Here is a 20,592-nt window from a genome sequence, read left to right on the forward strand (position 1 = left end):
GAGATATTTCCAAGTAGCATGTCAATAATCATTTTGTTTAAATAACCCAGGTTTAGGAAAGTTTTTTTTTTAATATACATTTTTTAAGAGCAGGAATGAAACAGTGCACATAAGCAAGGTGTGCATATATAAAGGTGGTCAATGTGTTAACACTAGACGGCATTAGTTGTCTATTTCACTACCTACACCATGCCATAAACATGGTTTTATTTTTTGGTCCAAACTGTAAGTAAATTTCTGTCATTAAGTTTCCGAGATGGGTTTAAAAATGGACAATACTGTACGCTAATATAGTTTCAAAGTTATAGAAAATGGGAAATCTCCCACAGGGCTTCCTGGAGAATGTTGTTTCATGACTCAGGGGCAAGGATGAACATTTTCACTTATTACCAGAAGTCTAGGTTTGAATTTTACTTAAAGAGAATGAATATCCAAAATCCTAAAATGAGAGTAGTAGTAACTAAATTTCTCAAGAAGTCTAAACTTCCCTAGTGTATGGATTTTTTTTCCCCAGTGCTTCATAGACCCAATCAGGTAACAAAAAGATGAACATAAGCCTTGCACATAGTCCGGACCAGGTGAACCAGTGGGTTTCACTATACTTTCTAAAGTAAAAGTGAGGAAAATAATAAAAAGAAAAAATAAATAAATTTTATTTGAGTGTTACCTACTACCTTAAGTTACTAAATCTTACCAAAAACAGGCAACAATTCAAGTTTTTAAAATCTTTTAAAAGGTAACAAAATTAGAAATCTTCTAAAAGTCTGTCACAACATAAAGCATGGCTGGGAAGGATTAAATCCTCACCCAAAGTTCCTGGACTATGTTATCATGTAATGGCAAGAGCTCCATTCCCAGGAACGGTACAAAGTCCACACCAGAATTTTTATGACTCAAAGCGAACTACATAGAACACTTCAGAGTTGATTAGCAACTTCATTGAACTGAAAGCAAGAAAGGCAGAGAGGAGAAATTGTTTGCAAGCAAGAAAGTATTGTTCCCAACAGTTATTTACTAAATATCTCAACATGCCTATTATTTTTTTAATTGCAACAAATGACTTTATTGGCATCTTTTATTTATAGTGGAATATTATTTTTTAAACTTTTCTAGAAGATAAAACTTGGGGGAATTTAAGTAGGTCTCTAAAAGAAGGAGTTCTGATCCAGTATGATTATTTCTACCTAATTAGACTAGTAGTTAAAAGCCAAATGCATATAATCCCATTTTGGCTTAAAATATATATCAGTATGAGAATGCATGTAAGTGCACAGGTGCACATTCATGCAAGAGGTCCCACTTAGAATCCTGTCACTTTGGGGATCTTGTAAGAGATACTGTTGGTGTCTAGCCCACATTCCCATAACCTACCCTGGAAGTCACCTGTAAATATCTCCTTATTAGGCAAAAAGCTTCTGTCCTCACACGGGACCATTCTTGGTCCAGGAGCAAGCCTTACCCTTCCCTATGCCCTGGTCTCAACGACTTCACTTCCTGTTCATTCTTGACTAAATTTCTGCCCACATGTATATTACATAACATATTCTCCTCACCCTCTGTGTGAATCTTGTCTTCTTCAGACTCTGTGGGAACTCTTCAAAGAATAAACTCCACAACTGTCCACTCTTCCACTTACCGTCAAACTCTCACCTGCACTACTGCAACAGTTTTCCTAATAGGTGCCCTTGTTTGTGGTTTTATCTCTTGCAACCCATTATGTACACAGCGGCTAATATGATCTTTTAAAAACATAAATCAAATCACGGTAGTCTCTTGCTTAAAATCTTTCAATGGCTTCCTCTTTCACTTGAAGTAAAGTTGAAACATCTCACTGTAGCCTATGATACCCCATAGTATCTGTCATCTGCCTGCCTCCTAGATTTCATCTCATGCCATTCTCTCCCTCACCCATTCCACTGTAGACACTCCATTGTTTCCTATTGCTCAAACACACCAACCAAGAGGTTTCTGCACTTACTATATATTCTAGCTGGGTGTCTTCCCCCAAATTTTTGCATAGTTGTCTCCCTTTCATTATTCAAATCTCAACTCAAATGTCACCTCTTCAAAAAGACCTTCCCTGGCTTGTTTAAAGTAGTCATTCTCAATAACATTTTCTTATTTAATTTTCTTTATTGCACTTACCATTGTCTAAAGTTGTCTCACTCTGTGAGGGGATCATACCTGTCTTATTCACAAGAAAGTCCCTGTGCTTAGAACTTAGTAGGTGCTACACACTCAAGTAATCGTTAGCAGATAATCATTACACACAATATTATATGCTAGCCACTAAATATTACTACAAAATGTTCTTCATGCTTGTTTACATTAAAAAGAATGATACACTATACATTTTTTGATGAAAAAGTTATGTGAATTTATTCCTGTCTAATGAATCAGCTCTAATGAGAGCAAAAATATATTTCAAATAGTGTCAAAATTCCTCTACAAAAAAGGTGCTGCGGGCTTCCCTGGTGGCGCAGTGGTTGAGAGTCCGCCTGCCGATGCAGGGGACATGGGTTCGTGTCCCGGTCCGGGAAGATCCCACATGCCGCGGAGTGGCTGGGCCCGTGAGCCATGGCCGCTGAGCCTGCGCGTCCGCAGCCTGTGCTCCGCAACGGGAGAGGCCACAACAGTGAGAGGCCCATGTAATGCAAAAAAAAAAAAAAAGGTGCTGGTACACTGGTACCATAATGAAAATAGTAGTGGTTGTACATAGCAAACAAGGACAGTGAATTCTTATTTACACTAACTTCTCAGCCTTCAAATGGATCTTACAAATTAACATAGCACACTAAATTTAAAATCGAACATTTTGGTGTCCATAATATAAGTAATGGTAATTAAAATCAGAGTCTAAAATTTTTTTATCTTCAATTGGTCTTGGAATGCTGATCTCTAAAAGTTCTGTTCTCTAAGTTTCTATTCTCCTTTGCTTATTCCACAATGAATTTTTTCACTCGTTTGAAACTGTATAGTCTCATATTTTGTTGGAGTGCAACATCAAAATAATTAATCCGAATTTTAACATCTAAAGATTTTTTTTCTAATCCAGAGGTAGGGATTAGCAGAACTTCTCTGCTTTGTCTTTACCCTGTCTTACAGAAAAGCTCCTCTGTGGTGTTGATATTTCAAAGTAAAACCCTTCCTGAACCCAGTATATAAGAAACTTTTAGTGCCTGTTTCTAACTGTTCATGAGTGAGGGCCGTCACAGAAAGCAAATTACAATGGAAACTGAGTTAAGCGCTGATAAAATCTCTGTTGTTGTTTTTAGACTTTCTTTTAAATTTTATTTCTCTACGCTGATTTTATGAGGTTCAATTACAGTGCGTAACAAATAGGATCCACTGAAGAGAACTAAGTTTCACTTAACTTCACAACAATTCTTCCGGATTTAATATTTACTTGAATGTAGAATGAGGCAAAGTGTTTATTAAGTTTTACTCTCATCACAGTCACTCCACTGCAACACATACACTCAATATATGTAGGTTTGCAAGGCTGTCCAGAAACCTAAAATCCTTCTAGTGTTTTCCTTTGCTGTAAAGAAAAATTGGTCAGTGATATGATACTTGCAATATAAGTCATTACAGGTCTGATGTTACACTTGTTATACATTATTGAATCTATCAAATGAAAAGGGAATTTCCAAATGCAGCTGCTATTTCCCAATTGTTAAATCCTTTTATTATACCATATAAGTACACAGCTGGGAAATACTATAAAGTGGGAGCTAAAACAAAATATTTTGGCTTCCGGACATTCAGAATACACAAAGGCTCCAGTGCAAAGTAATGTTTGATATCAGAAGAGAATGAAAGTTTGAAAACATTTCCAGCAAGTATGATTTCTTTATATTAATATAACATATTTGTAAATTTAAACTATTTTATACTACCATAAATCCCACTTGTAAATTTGGTAAGCAAATTATTAATATCTATTTTCTGACAAAATTTTACATCATAAAACTTTGAGAATAACTCACCGAAGCAATTTTGCACTTGCCAATATACAAACTAAATTATACTAAGAAAAATAAGAGTGCTCTAAAGAAGTAGAATTTGAACTGTATTATTTCTGTCCCAACCTGTATTTTCCAGTGTAGTTATTCTGATTTGTCCATGAGTATATTTGGCATAAAGGCTAAAATATATCTTGAACCTAACCCTTCTCTCTAGCCCATCTGCCTCCACACTAATCCAAGCCACCATCATCTCTTACCTGGATTTCTGAAATAGCTTCCCAGCAGGTCTTCCTCCTCTCACTCCATCTTCCCCCCATCTATTCATAATACAGTCAGAACTATCTTTCTGAAATGTTCTTAAACCCTTCGATGGCTTTCCGTTGCACTTAGTATCAAATCTCACTTCCATAATGTTACCTACAAGGTCTTGTCAGATAACTAGCCCCTACCAATCTCTTCAACCATATCTGATGCTATGTCGCACCCTCGCTCATTACACTTCAGCTATAAGAACTATCTTTCATTTTCTGAAACTCAGCTATATTTTTCTCACCTCAAATATTTCATATATGATGTTCCCTCTACTGTTTTTACTCTTTCTTCTATTTTTTGCCTGACTAGTTCTTATCATCCTTAGGTCAAAGAGGGCATTCCTATCCATCCATTCTAAATGAGGTTTATTTCATTATGTTCTCACATGGCATTATGTTCTTTTTCTTCTTAACACATATCAAGTTTTAATTATATTTTTTGTGTGTATATTTATTTCTGTTCCCTCTCCTAGATATAAGCTACATGAAAGCATAATCATGCATGTTTTGTTTACTAGACAGCCAGTACCCAGCAGAATGTTGGGCACAGAGGAGGTGCACCATAATGATTTGTTGAAATAAAGATAAAACATAGCCCTATTATCTTGCCAAAAAGCCAGTGAGAGTGACTGAATATCTATTTCACCCATGCTATATTGGAGTTATAAAGTGAACTGCTTACGTTCAATCAAAAAAACAGACTTTTATCCTTGCTTTATTATACCTTCTCTCTTCCCCCTATGCAAGGAAAACAAATCTTCCAGGGGGGTCTAACTGCATAATGATGATCCCCTTTCAAACTAAAGTTAGTCTAGAAGAGTCTAGTCTAGTCCAATCCCCTATTTCTCAGCTACTGCTTCAGAGTACTAATTGTGCCTGCAGAATCATCTGAAAAAGAAAAATGTCTGCCTCCATAAATTATAAAATTAAGTCTTTGAATTGGTTCTGAAACATTAAGCATAGAGCAAGAATTTTAAAATGCTATTAAAGGCACGTTTAAATATTACCTTATTTTTTTATTAAGGAATAAAACTTTTCCCCATTTCCCACTTAAAATATTTTTCATTAATTTAGCCAAAAGTTAAGACATGTAAAACAGGGTTTAAAATTCCTAATCTAATAAAATATGTTAAGATTTTGGTCAGTTTTAAATGTTAAAAAATTTAATATTTTTGCTTTAAACTAGGTAAGTAATGTCACTTATTATGGTGTCTGTTTTGATGGTTACAGGTAGAATTTAACATGGGAAAGCTGGCTAATACACTGCATGTATTGGACATTGTTTTTTCTACCTTTAGGGTAAACTCCTGCAGTTTGATTGAATGATACTCAGGAGCTTTGCATGTCCTTTTGAAATTAATATATAGGCACATAAGTGAGAAAAGCTTTACTATAAATCAAGAATGACTGTTAAAAATGATAAATACCTGCATTTCCTCACTGAAGATGTACTCACTATATGACCTCATTCACATAGATATGTTTGCTTATTATAATTTTTCAATATTAATACATAGCCACACTTTATTGGATCATACTACCTATTTTGTGGTATTACCAAGGTCACCACCTTAAATACAGAGAATCAGAGAATAAGATAACGAAATCTCTCCCAAAATTAAATTAAATATCTTTTGGCAAGTCAACCTAATAATGGACAAAAACAAAACCACAAACCATTTTCCAATTTTTCCCACTAACTAGTATTAATATATTAATAATATACAAGGTGGTCGTTTTCAGCGCCTGAACACAAATAACTCTAATGATACAGATTCTGAGCTTTCTCTAAAATACTTATTTGTAATGAGCCCATAATAACAGACATACTTGGTGACAGTGGCCAGATTTTAAAAGCTCACCATTCTTTGCTGAGACGACAGAACACTGTCCCAGTCAGCATCCTGTTGAATGGTATTGACAAGTGTTGGTAGCTCCTCAGAGTGAGGTTTGTTGTGCATTATGGGGTGCAGAGGCAGATGGGAGGCCACATGTTGATCACTGCCCTCTTCCTTTTCCCTTGAGGTCAAATCTTGGGTCATTGCTTCCTCTCCATCAGCTGCACAGGCAAATGGAGAGGTGGCTTGCTTGGAAGACATTCTTCTGCAGAATAAGGAAACAGCATGGATTTTTAAAAGGGCTGTCAATGACAAAAGAATAAACCATCCCTTACATGTGACTAATTCAGGAAAAAAGGGAAGTTCTCTAACTTCAGAAATGTTTATGATCTACTCTAAACCACTGAAAAAGAACTCTTAGCTTATCTGTTCCACTTTCCCTCTTTGCTTTTAATTCAAGCAAACTTCTTCCCAGTAATTGCTGCACATTTTCTTTCTTACCAATCCACAAATGAAATTTTTATGGAATAAGTTTTCATAATGTATAGTATATGTATGCGTGTATTTTTCCTCCCAGTTCTCCCAACTAGATTATTGAGAGTAATTCAGTTGATGGTTAGCAATGAAAAAAAATGAATGAATGAACAGCAAATGAGCCAGTTTGGAGGATGAGTTGAAATTACAAAAATCCAAATTTCTCTTATGCTTTATGTAGGAACAAAGGAAGTCTATGTAAGAAAATACGATCAGGAGAGTAAGCAATCTATGATGAAAATCCTAAACAAACTTGGTCCTGACTTCTTAGTTTATACCTTGTATTATGAGTACTAGGCCTAACACTGATTAGTGTCAATCTGATCTTTTTCTAAAGACCTTCAAGCTGTGTCAGTTGCTACAAGTAAACTTTTAAGTGACATACTGATTGAGTAGCTGATAATGCTAGATTAGTTTTAAGGCAATTTGTGACATTTTAATTGAGTATATGAAATAACTATGCTTCTATTTGATATTAGAAAGTACATATAAGATTCAAAGCATTTACTATGAGGAGTAAAATGCCTACTATTCATAATATTCTTAAAACTCCAAAAACAATTACTGCACATTCTTCTATGTATCCACAAGTAAACATCGACTACACTCAGCACAGTGAAGACAAGGTCTTCATTCTGTGCTTTCATATACAATCAGAAAATCATGATTGTTAGACAGACTTTCAAAACTTTTAGAATGTCACTTTATCAAGATGATTTTCTTAGAAAAATGTTTAGAAATAAAATCACCAGAAGTTTATAACTTAAAAGAAGAGGCAATTGAGTATATTTTCTAAAACTTTACATTGTTTTTGGTTTATAGTACAGTTAGCTCTAAAATTGCTGTGTAACGAAAGGAATAAAATCTCCACCTTAATTGCTCTTTAACATTAATTGATTTCATACTATTTTTAAAAAATGCACAAATCAGTTAACATAGGAAACCACATGAGCATTTTTCAAATTAGCAAATCATTAACTTGCTAGTACTGTTTCTACAGACAAATAAATACTGATTAAAGGGTCTAGAAATCTGAGATTAACAGTTAAATTTACAAATCTGTCACATGCTTTCATGAATATTGCAGTGAAGGAAATATCAAGTGCAAAGAAAAATAATTAAGTTAATTCCAATTTAAACAGTAGTTTTTATGTAGCAGCCCATGTTTCACATAGGATTTAACAGCTAATGCTAAATTCCTCACAATTAATGAGGGGACTCAGATTTAGTATCCTACAGTGAAAAAAATTAATGTAAGATCAGCTAATTTAATTATGCACAGTTCTAAATAAAAGTATTACAGGCTTTTGAAGTGCTTTGAAACACATTAAAATGCTGATACCTACTTATAATAATCATTCTACAAATAATAAAAATTGAATCTACTAGATTTGATACTAGAAAATAATATGGAGGAAAAAAGTACAGAAGTATATCTATGTTTTTTTGAGGAGAAAGAAAAATGTTCTAATGAGTACTTTATCAAAGAATTAGATAAGTATATCCTTGACTAATTTCTATCAATAATGACAAATGGAGAAATGCATATAAACTTACAGAAAATGATACCAAATGATGTTTCTTATAATATAGGAATCATCTAGAACTTACTTCATTAGCCTCATAAATACTATAGTAAAACCAGGCAAATTATAACTTCTGCAAATTTATCAAGAGCTTGCCATTAACAACAAGAGTGTTTTCATAGTTCAGATAATAACAGTACCAATAATGTAATCATTCACATTAAAGACAAAAGAATGAATTTACTGCTGCTTTTTAAAACAGCTAAATACAATTGAAAGTCATAATCCAAAACTCAGAGTGACTTTAGTTCCCCAACAAACGTCCTCTTATTATAAAGTGACTTGGCTCCTTCCAATAGCAATATCTGTGATTGTTGGTTTAGTATAAATTAATCACAACACAAAACCCAAAATGAAAAGTCTCTTAAGAATAATTTCAACTATAAACTGCACCAATGAACAACAGTGCACAATCCTAATTAAACACAACCACGCAGCTGTAAAAATAGACTAAAGCTGTCCAAAGCTATGGGTTGAGTTTAAAGGCTGGTTTGTTAGAGTGTTTTCTTAAGGAAGGCTGGGCCCTCTGTCTTAATCAGCCAATAAATTACTTCCTGCAATTACATTAAATAGAAAATTATTTTCAAACGGGGAGTGTTAATTGAAAATCAAAATTCAGAGGGAAGTTTAGAAATTACACGCTGAATACAATTAGTGAGGAAAGGCTTCACCTCTACTTCATCAACAGTCTTCTGGTGATTCCTCCAGTGACCATTCAGGAAAGCTACCAATTTATAACATCACATACTTTGTCTTTTATTTTGCACCTACAAATACAAATGTGTATCAAGGTTGCAAATAAAAGATAGGCTGCCAAAAAAAAAGCAATATTAAATCTGACTGTTCATCCTCAGTTCACATCATCATTAAAGGACAAGAAGAGGGGAAAGGTAAGACAATAATGCTTAAAAACCAAGGAAGGCATACTCAACTTCAAAATCCCTCCCTTTAGCAAAGGAATTAACATTTTTTTGTTCCAAGAATACTTTTCCATATCATATTTTATTTATTTAATATTTATTTAATTTCTTGTGTTTCCTTTAGTTGTTAGCAGAAAAAAAGGTGATTCTTTTTCTTTTAGCTAGGTATTGCCCCCCTGTAGACATTTCCTTTTGATAACATTGTTGGGCTCCTTTCAGGTTTGTTTTTTATTGATGGTTTTGTTGTAGTTTTTTGCTTCGGATGGTGATTTTGTTGCATTTTTAAAAGGAAAATGTGCACAAATTCTTTTTAATGTAGTTTTAAGAGTCTTGGATTTACTGATTATTAGATTCAATTTACTGATTATTTTTGCAAAATTATTTGTTACAGAATCCTTCAATTTACTGATTACACCCTCATTCATTTCACTTCTTTACTTTAGCTTTCCCTTTTACTAGACCAACTAAACTGTATTCTAGAAGTTGCAAAGATACTTGACTTTTGGTAATACCTTTACTATAGTCATTGCACTGTGGCTACTCTCCTATAGAAACTCATAAATCAAATATACACTTGCTTTAATGATTTAAAATATCACATGGGATGCTTACTTTTATTTTTAATCCTCATGTTAGTAATTTTTCATTACAAAAACTTTCACTCCCAGTGTATTAGAACAGTATCTTACTTTAGCTGCTGCCATATACAACTAATAAGCAAAAGAATTAAAATCCTTGTGAAAATGGTCAATTTCTATGTGACTTAACTTTGTTTTATTTTTGCACTATTATAACTTAAAAATCATTCAAATGAATTGTTTTTTTAATTTGTATTAAAAAAAATATCTCCCTAGTTATACCCCTTGAAAACAGGGGTTTATAATGGAAGTGCTGACACAACCCTAACTAAAGCAGCGCAAATGTTGCCGCTATAATACACAAAATCAAGTTCTATTATTCTAAACTATCCTCGCTCATGGGATTTTTCTTTACTGTGCTCCCAGCCAAACTGCTGAAGCATGAAAAATTTAAATGCAATCAAATGCGCCCAATTCTACTTTACTAGAACAAGTGTCTACAGTGGTACAATCTTAAAAGGAGATGCAACAGATTTGTTTGGTGTTTTTTTTAACTGTTTATTTATAATACAGTGCATTGGAGATAAAATAAAAGAGGAAATTACACTCACATGGTACCAGTGTATTGACTACACAGAGTACATTATAATCAGAGAGAAAAACTACATTGTCAACTTATCACATTGGTTAAACAAGATGGTTTTCTGGGGCATAGCTATTATCAAGTAAAACCTCCAAAGAGAATAACATATCTTTGGACACATAAAACTAAATTCCCATCATGTGTTCCCGAGTTTGAAATGTCTCTGCCCAGCAGATCAAGTGAATTCCCAGGATGCCAGCCATTGGGAAGAACTTCAGGGCTTAGGACTTTTGAAAATGAGATTGTAGGAGATAAAGTCTCCAGTAAGTGATAAAGTTTTCTAGGAAGCCAGTAGTAGTACCTCTAGGAAGATTATAATTATTTTACTCCAAAACCCCAGTATAAAAGCTGAATGTTTAGACCATTACCAACCTACTCAGACAGTAAATTTCCTTTATGTTCTTTAACAAGAAATCAAGATTAGCTGGTCCAAGACTTGATAAAATGATGAGGACTGGATATCTACACATTAAGTCTTCTATCTCAGAAAAACCTTATTTTCTAGAAATTTAAATCTTTCTTATTTGATGGTGCTATTTAAAAAAGAAAAAACAGTTATTTTTATGTCTAAAAGTTAGGATTTTTTAAAACAACTTTCTCATAAGGCATAGTCATGTGAAATTACTTTTTTTTTTCTTTTACCATTGTTTGGAAGGAATTCACCTCAAAACTATCATTTGGGACTGACATGATTATCCAAAGGAGCCACTGAATTTATTACAATAATATTTTTAATCTGTTTTTTCAAATGTTTTCATTACTTCTGAGATTATTATCAAATGGCATTCACTTTTTAGGTGTGCTACATTTACTCAAAAGAAGCCCTGTTTGAAACATAAAGCAACATTTTAATAGTTGGTTTACTTAAAGAAAAAATTAAAATTTCAGGCCAACATTCACATTTCTTTTTGCAACTCAGCCCCAGGCTACCAAGGTAGACTTATTTCAGTCAGGTAGTTCACTGTTAATTTAATGCTGCAATTGATCTGATACTGAGAAATAAACAAATAATTTTCCAAAAGTATAACACAGTGCCTCTCATTTTAAGGAGCATGAGTAACAGATATGTTCAGCTGCCAAAATGCACAATACCCAGGAACCCCTACAAAGGATGCCAGGCCACCCAGCCTAGGGTAAAGAATGATTTTAAAACCCTCTTCCTGTACCTCTAATTCCCACGTTTAAGTATTGGGGAGAGGGTGGACAGGTTGGGGGAGGGACCCTTATTTCAGACATTAAAATGAAGATAACCCTTTTAAAACTTTTCCCACTTCATTCAGGTAAAGCCTGAGGGTTGTTATTGATTCTTGTACTGTTTTATCCGGCGCTACCGCCTGTCCCTCACTCCACCTCCGATCTTCCCTAGGCTTCTGCCAGGTTTTTCTCTCACTTCCATCTCTTTAATAAGCAAATGAGAAAATTCCATGAAAAAGAAGCTTATAAGCTTTCAGAGTTACCTTGGAGAGTTATAAACCTATCTTTTAAAGTCTGTAGTGGCTCTTTCAGAGTATATATGGTAACATATACAGACAATACGTGTTAGAAGAAAACTCATTGATTTGAGTTAGTTGTCAAATCAGTAGTGATGAGGGAAATGAAATACGCTAAAGCCCTTGAAGTATGTCTACGAAAGGGCTTAAATTAATGGATTTTGACTTATTTAAGGCTTCTAATTTTTCACACCAAAGCTCCAAAACTGTATTCAAAGGCCTTCTGAGGTTCTTACAAAACAGGGACTACCTGGAACAGATTCTTCTCAAGTCATCAAAGTTTGTGTTTCTAGAGTTTATATTTAGCTGACAATATTGCTGTCACTTTATATAGCTTAAGACTGTTCTTTGGACTAGAGCTCATATGTCTTGGAATGCTTTGACTCATGAATTGTTTCTCCTGATAATGTTACATCACGTAACCATCTCTGTCTAATTGGTTAGTATCTGCTGGAGGAGGCAGGCAACCAGCCTAATGACTAGCCTGCCTGACTGACTGCCTATGGAAAACCTATAATTATTACATGTGTCTCTGAGTATCCAGTTTCTTCCTGGGATCAAAATAACTTGCCTTCATGTAACCTCTATCAATACTTTTTGCTTGATAGAAACAATATTGAATTTTTCCCAAAGCTTATCTACCAGTAACTTGTTGAGATCTTTGCTTTGGAAAGCCAGGCCCAGAATATATAAATAAAACCAGTCACCTAACAATAAGAGCAAAACCAAACAATAGCTACTATAAATACACACTAACTAAGAGGATTTTAATCAAGCACAATGACTTTATAACTCAAATGAAAGACTTCTATGTGGCTTGAGTGAAAGAAAGCTGTCTAAAATAATAGAATGAATTTATTGATATACATTCACTTTGAATCTCCTCTTCACATGAAATGAGAACCATAATTTTTAAAGTGAATACCAAACACGTCTCTGTCAGCTTAAAACCAATCCACAAATATGGAAGCCCAATATGGATATCGTATCCAATTATCAATAAATATTATAAACCAGAACAATAACTTCTCAGAGAGAAGGGTAGGTAGGAAGCTGTCACTATACTTCTCCATTCCCACCTCTATTTTCACTTTTTAATATTACCAGAAAAAAGAGAAAAATGAAAATTTATACTATATGAATAGTTTCAAAAAATGAAAGCTCACACATAGTGCCCCAGTGAGCAAAATTATATAAAGAAGCTAATCTCTGAGGTTCTCCTTTAGCTAAATAAAGCAAGCCAGCAATTTCTCTCTTTCATGTAATGAAATAAGGTATAAATTTCAGGTTCTTATCAAATAAGAGGAGGAGGACCAGGAAGAAGAGGAATGGGGAGGGGAACAGGAGAGGGTGGAGAAGGAGAGGAGAAGGGGGAGGGACGAAGGGGAAAGGGAAGAGAGAAACAACCGTGGCTTTGCAGTTCATTTTCAGTTTGTCTACTTAATGAAAACCTCATTGTACAACCCTGAAAACCATTTCCAGCAGGCAAAGTATTTCTGATTCAGCAGAGGTTACACAAGCATCAAAGCAGTTAAATATAGGTGCCAAGCCACACTGCCAGGAGCTCTTAGTACTGTGAGTTAGTGTTACCTGACGACAGCTTAGTGAATATAAAATTACTTGTTTCTCCAAATGAAGACAATCAAATTGCCACCTTCCATTGTAATAATGCACAACTAGTGATCAGCAAAGTGCAAACATAATTACCATGAAGAAAACAAAAAATCAAATCTAAATCTCTCTACAGAGTAAACACATCTATCTGGCTTCCCCCAAAAAGGAGTGCATTTCAATGCTGAATGCTGTGATGCAATCTTTGTTATTTAACAAGACTTATTAGTCTTACAGTAAATTAAAATGGAAAACAACAAGAAAGACCAATTAACAAAAAGTGAATACAAATGCCAATAAGAGTACTACAACTTTCCAGACAGAGTATAAGGCCTACAAATTGTGTCACTGCCATTTGACCTGATAATGTTAAGTGTATGTCAGCAGCACCATCATTATAAAAACTACGCTTTCAGAGACTTCTCTCTAGCCTAGAAACCTTTCAGCAGGTCGAAAAAAACAGGTATTATCCAAGCTCAAAAGCTTTTGTCTTAACTTGTCCTTAAAAGAAAAAAGTTATGCCTTATTGTCTTCTAAAGTGACCTGTATTTTTGAGGTTGAAAATTCACCTCACAAAATTGATTTATTATCTCTATCCAAGTTTAGAAAAATAACCAAGCATAGGGTACATGTCCACAACTTTTATTACTGAGACACTCAGCATCTGGAATTCCTATCCAAATGTGGTGGCCAGGTTGGGCCACTATGAAAGTGATTTCAGTAACCCATAGCTGGGTTAGTATTAAAGCCCTGAAAATTTGACATGTTTTTCCCATACCCTGAAGATTTCTAAGTAATCTATATAAATATAGATGTTGCTCCAATCAAACTGCTTTCTTAAAAGCTCTCTTACTAAAGTGATTTTATACCTATCTAACTCAAAATTTAAAACACTCAGATTTACATCATCCCTTCCAATATGGCAAAAACTATCTTTCCCATTTCAAAACACTCCTAACAGGGGTTTTCTTCTTTCACCAATAATGTCTTCCTTTTCATTAAAATATGCTCAACGTTGCTAATTATTAGAAAAATCCATATCAAAACTACAACAAGGTATCACCTCACACTGGTCAGAATGGTCATCATCAAAAAGTCTACAAATAGTAAATGCTGGAGAGGGTATGGACAAAAGGGAACCCTCCTACACTGTTGGTAGAAATGTAAATTGGTGCAGCCACTATGAAGAACAGGATGGAGGTTCCTTAAAAATGTAAAAATAGAGCTACCATATGATGCAGCAATCCCACTCCTGGGCATATATCCAGAAAAGACAAAGACTCTAATTCAAAAAGATACATGCACACCAATGTTCATTGCAGTACTATTTATAATAGCCAAGACACGAAAGCAACCTCAATGTCCATCAACAGATGAATGGCTAAAGAAGATGTGGTACATATATACAATGGAATATTACTCAGCCATAAAAAAGAATGAAATAATGCCATTTGCAGCAACATGGATGGACCTGGAGATTATCATACTAAGTGAAGTAAGCCAGACAGAGAAAGACAAATATCATATAATATCACTTATATGTCAAATCTTAAAAAATGATACAAATGAACTTATTTACAAAGCAGAAATATATATTTCAATAAAAAAATTTAAAAAATAATGTCCCCCTTTTTATCAGAAAAGTATATCTTACATATAATAGCTGATATTCCATTTTTACCTGATATCTCTATTCTAAATAATTTCATTTATAATCCTCTAACTCAAAAATGGACCAGTTGAACTGATTCACTTTGTTATAAAGCAGAAACTAATTAAAAAAAAAAAAAGGACCAGTTGAAGGAGAAGGGGTAGCACAGCAAAGAGTGAAAGTGCAATGAATTAGGGACCATCAACAACATAAGATTCCCTGAGCTTGAATCTCAGCATTTAAATTCAGACATCTGCAATCAGATAGATCATTCCTTTGAAGGATGCTTTCATCCTTTATAAACCTGAAATGGCCAGTCAGTCTTACATTGCATTCCTATTCCACCATTCCTCCATTTTATTAGGAAAGAGTGGAGGAAAGGGTAAGATGAAGGTACTGGGTTGACTTTGTGGCAAAATCAAAAGCAGAATAAGGACAGGAGAAACAGGAGAAAGGGAAAGTCTAAAGTCTAGTGCAAGTTTTATTGTGATTTGAAATAAATTTCATATCATTAAGAGAAGTCTGCATGTGAGGAATAAGATAGTTTTAAAGGAAAGATCTTCTTCCTTCACCTTGCCAAAGAAGTTTTTCCCCAAAGGACCTTACTTATAAGCTTAACACAATAAAAACCTCCCTACAAGGAGGGGGGTGGTGGTGGCAATCAGTATTTTTTTAACTTCAATGATGAGTAATTTAATATGTTCCTAAAATTATGATCCTACAGAATATTCCTTACAATACAGTAATAATAAAAAGTGTCCACAAAAAGAGAAAAGGAAACCTATTGTCAGAAAATATCTTCCAGACCCAGGGAGATAAATGCTTGCATAAATATTATCAAAAGCTTATGGCAGGGCTTCCCTGGTGGCGCAGTGGTTGAGAGTCCGCCTGCCGATGCAGGGGACACGGGTTCGTGCCCCGATCCCGGAAGATCCCACATGCCGCGGAGCGGCTGGGCCCGCGAGCCATGGCCGCGGAGCCTGTGTGTCCGGAGCCTGTGCTCCGCAACGGGAGAGGCCACAGCAGTGAGAGGCCCGCGTACAGCAAAAAAAAAAAAAAAAAAAAAAAAAAAAAAAAAGCTTATGGCAAGTGGAAGAACAACAGAAAACATTAATAGATTTTGGGTTTTTTTAAAAGTTCATTCTATATGTTCCATGAAGATAGGGATTATGTCTGTCTTGTTCATTACTGGGTCCCCAGTGAGCAGCATAGTGTACAACACATCGTAGATAATTGATAATGTTGGGAAAAAAAGAGTGAAGAAAAATTAGGGAGGGAGAGATGAGCAAATAGCTTATTTTTTTAAATTAAGGTGAACAGATAATCATAGAAAATGCCACTCACATGTTAATGCTGACAACCTAAACATTATTCTTTCTCTATATTCTTTTTACCAAAATCTCATTCCTTAACATCTAAATCATTATTTTTATATCTAGATCCCCAACAATGAGCTCTCTTTCACCTCCCTGAAATACAACATTCCTCAAATGACTGCTAGAAAAGTACATCAAGATTATACCAAGATATACTTTGCTATGTCATACTCAACAAAACAAAATTGGATTCATCATTTTCCTCAATACCCTCCCTCATCCATTCACACCCAGAGGAGCATCATGCTCAGCATGATCCAAGTTCAAAACATGAACACTACATCCATCTCCTCTTTTTTATCCTTGCTCCTCATTGCCAGCCTGTCATTAAGCTCCATCAACACTTTCTTAATAATGTTTTCACGCTCACACCTTCTTACCACACTCATAATCACCTTAGTACAGGGCTTTATTACACTTCATACCTAGACTCTTGCAACAGACTGTAAACTGATTTCCCTAATTTCAGTATCTCCAGCTCCAAATCAATCTTACTGCCACTCCTATTATCAGGCCACTCTCTTGCTCGAGAAAAATCAGTGGCTCTCCCCTGATGACAGAAAAAGTCCAAACTCCTGACTATGTCACTCAAGGCCCTCCATCCCGATCCAATCAATCTTTCTAAACTTATCTTCTAGTAGTCTACACTTTAACCTTCTACTCTACTAGACTGATATACTCGGAATTCACTTATTGCTGCCTCCCAGACTTTGCTCTGCCTGTCTCTCCTTATTTCCCTCACCTTCCTTTCTTATCACTAGGAAACCAATTGAGCCTATTCCAGGTAACTAGATCCACCCTACTAATCACTTCTAATAAGTGCTCTGAAATTTTATTTTTTATATAACTCATTCAACACAATGCATACTATCTTACACAATCTTTTTAAAATATATGCTATAATTATATGTTTATATGTAATCCCAACCAGATTGCAAACTTTTCAAGGGCAAGAACAAAATACTAGGCTTCTCTGTATTCCCACAGCACCTAGTACAATATTTTGCACAAAGAAAACACTCAATAAATATTTGCCTAAATACTTAAATTTTATTAAATGAATAGGCAGAATTAAAATTAGGATATTACACTTAACCAGAGGATTTAAAGTAAAACTTCTAGATCTCTGTGCATAACTTGGTCTTTCAGGGCTGTCTCCTCTTCCCCCACCCTCTGGCCAATTAAATTCAGTTCATACTTTAAATGTTTTACATATTCTATGGCAAAAAACAAAAACAACAAATCATCAATCTATGTTGTTAGAAACATTCAAAAGATGGATAGATGGACAGACAGACGAACAGCTATGGATGGATGGATAGATGTTGGAGAGATGGTTGAAAAGATACAGAAATAGTATTTGCTAGACATTTAGGAAGTACCAATCCCTATGCTGAGCACTGCTACATGTATTATCTCACTTAGTTCTCAAAACAATTATAGGAGTTAGATAATGTACATTATCCCTCTTTTACAGAAAAGGAAACCAAGGCACAAAATTTTGTATTTAAAAAAAAATATTAAGACTTGCCTAAGATCATATCTAATAAATAAAGAAGGCAGAATTTGAACTCAGATGGTCTAACTCCAGGGCAGATGCTATTACAATTAAAGGTAACTGATAGTAAATCTAAATTAAATGAATTAACTATTTTCAATTATCATCTGAGTTTTTCTTTATTAGTTCATATACTTCCTATAGAATTTTATTTTTAATATTCCGGTTGGATATACTAGATACTCATTTAATCCAAGCGTCAAAGAATTTTCTGTCTTCATTTTTCCCTTGTTCCTTCCTTTCTACTTCTAGGATTTGAGGTATTTAATTACTGGTTAACAACTATAAAAGGAGAGGGGGAAGCAGAAAGGAGAACAGGTGACCTTCTAACCAATCCATTTGACTCTCTGACAGTTCGACAGCGAAATTGATTACAGAAGTAGTTAAATCTATTGGCACACAAGTCTTAAAGGTTCACTGTAGTTTTCATACAGTAAATTTTTTGGTCATTAACTATCCATGCTTGCCCTGGCATGCTTTTTCTGGGTAGCCTAGATGATCAGCAGTTAACTATATTCTTTTTTTCTGCGGTACACGGGCCTCTCACTGTTGTGCCCTCTCCCGTTGTGGAGCACAGGCTCCGGACGCACAGGCTCAGCAGCCATGGCTCACGGGCCTAGCCGCTCCGCGGCATGTGGGATCTTCCCGGACCGGGGCACGAACCCATGTCCCCTGCATCGGCAGGCGGACTCTCAACCACTGCGCCACCAGGGAAGCCCCTAACTATATTCTTATACAGACAATTGTGACATAAAATAAGGATGTCACTTCCCATTCATTTCAAGGTCCAGAGAAGTATGAGATCCAATTTCTACCTTACAGCTTTTACCAGAAAAGCCATACCAGAAGCATCATATACAACCGGAGCTGTTTCACTACAAAAGTAGGTGTTGAGGACAGCCTTGAGGGAAAATGAGATGAAGTACTTGAGCAGTATATATTTAACACACCACCCATCTAGAATTCATTTCAGGGAATGCAGAGTTAATCTAAATATCCTCTTAAAATCTGACAACCATATAACATTACATACACCCCAACTTCTGGGGGGAAAAACAGAAAAAGTCCATACCCAAGGGCATTCATTTTTATAAATTGTAATTCTCTTGAAAGTTGAAGAAAGGTTTTCACTACTAACTGAAATTTCCACATTTTTTATATACACCAAACAGTCTAGATTCACAAATAAAGTGCTGCTATCTTGTATTTTTCCCTCATTACCTCCACCACCCCTCCCTATTCCTTACAGCTATTTGCTTGAAGTTTCTCACTTGCATTTGCTGGTAACATATTATCATAAACAGCTCCAGGAGATGAGAATCCAATTGTTTCCATGAATCATTGCACAGAATTGTTTGAGTTATCATTATAGAAGACAAGTATGACTACCCACTGTCTTGCACACCAAGGGATTCTTTACTAAGTAGCTATATGCACACCTATCAAGCCACAGAAGTTCTAGTTTACCCAAGCTTAGTTATGGTGGAAAAAAATCCGCATTATTTACCCAGCTTTGTTTTTTCTTCTCATATAAGCACCGCCTCACAATTTCCCAAAATAGAAACACTTTTACATGCCTCATCTATTAATTTTTTAATTTCTTCAAAAGTAAATCTTTTATTTGCATCCATGGTGCCTAGAACTGGAAAACTGCTACCAGTCTTAACAATCTACTGTCAGAAGGAAAAGTGTGGATTCGTAAAAAGGTTTAGAGTAGGGATTTAAATCCCAGACCTCTCATTTACTAGATCTGTGAACTTGACAAGTTACTTAACTCTCTGAGAGTCCCTGTCCCCATATGTAAAATTAGAGACAACGCATCTTCCTGAAGATTAAATTAATATATTACAAGTACTACTTAGCATTCGGTAGGTATTAAATCAACGGTAACTTCCTTTAAATAAAAGTGCACAGAAAAATAGTTTGACTCAAACAAAAATTCTCAAAGAAAGAGATTCTGAATTTTTACAAATCACAGTAAATAAAATTTTCATGGAATACTTTTCCAGTGACAATATACCCATGACCCAAAGCTAAGTGGGCCAGAGACTAGGACTATGTCAACAGGGTAAAATACATAGAATACTATTTCCCAAAAGGGGTAGGCATGAGAGTGAATCACTCACATAGAAGAAACCAAAGCATACATCTGCTGCTGAGAACTGTATTTGTGAGGATAACAGAGTCCTGGACTCTAGGTACCCATTCAGACCCCTTGCTATTAACTTTTTTCCTTGATTTTCAACCAAAGCAGCCCCAACTTTTCAAGATTGTACCCCTTTTCGCAGAATTAATTTTTAAACAGAAGCAGCATTTCGGTATACTTTAATTTGACAATAAATAAAAAGTCTAAAATACTCTCTCCTATGAAATGCACCAATACCTTTCAAAGCTTGATTATTTGCTTTTCTATTTGAGAAATAGATGGATCGGTAATCCCTGGTCCCAAACTTTAAATGTTTAAAAGTGTTTCTTGTTTCACACCATTTTGCATTTCTAAATCAGGTCTAAAATCAAGTTCCTACTAG

General features: G+C 35.0%; 1 protein-coding gene across 3 annotated transcripts in view; it reads right to left on the reverse strand.

The window, feature by feature from the left end:
• The window catches only part of SOX6 (SRY-box transcription factor 6), a 636,354-nt gene that overhangs the window by 389,934 nt on the left and 225,828 nt on the right, over nucleotides 1-20,592 (reverse strand). For all 3 annotated transcript variants that reach the window (XM_082628665.1, XM_082628667.1, XM_082628666.1), the window contains exon 4: nucleotides 6,142-6,382. In XM_082628665.1, coding sequence (XP_082484791.1) covers nucleotides 6,142-6,378 — 237 coding nt within the window. In that variant the 5' untranslated portion in view covers nucleotides 6,379-6,382. The remainder of the gene's footprint in view (nucleotides 1-6,141; nucleotides 6,383-20,592) is intronic.

Source organism: Mesoplodon mirus (assembly GCF_964341445.2).
Source record: "Mesoplodon mirus genome assembly, chromosome: 7".
Lineage (NCBI taxonomy): Eukaryota > Metazoa > Chordata > Mammalia > Artiodactyla > Ziphiidae > Mesoplodon > Mesoplodon mirus.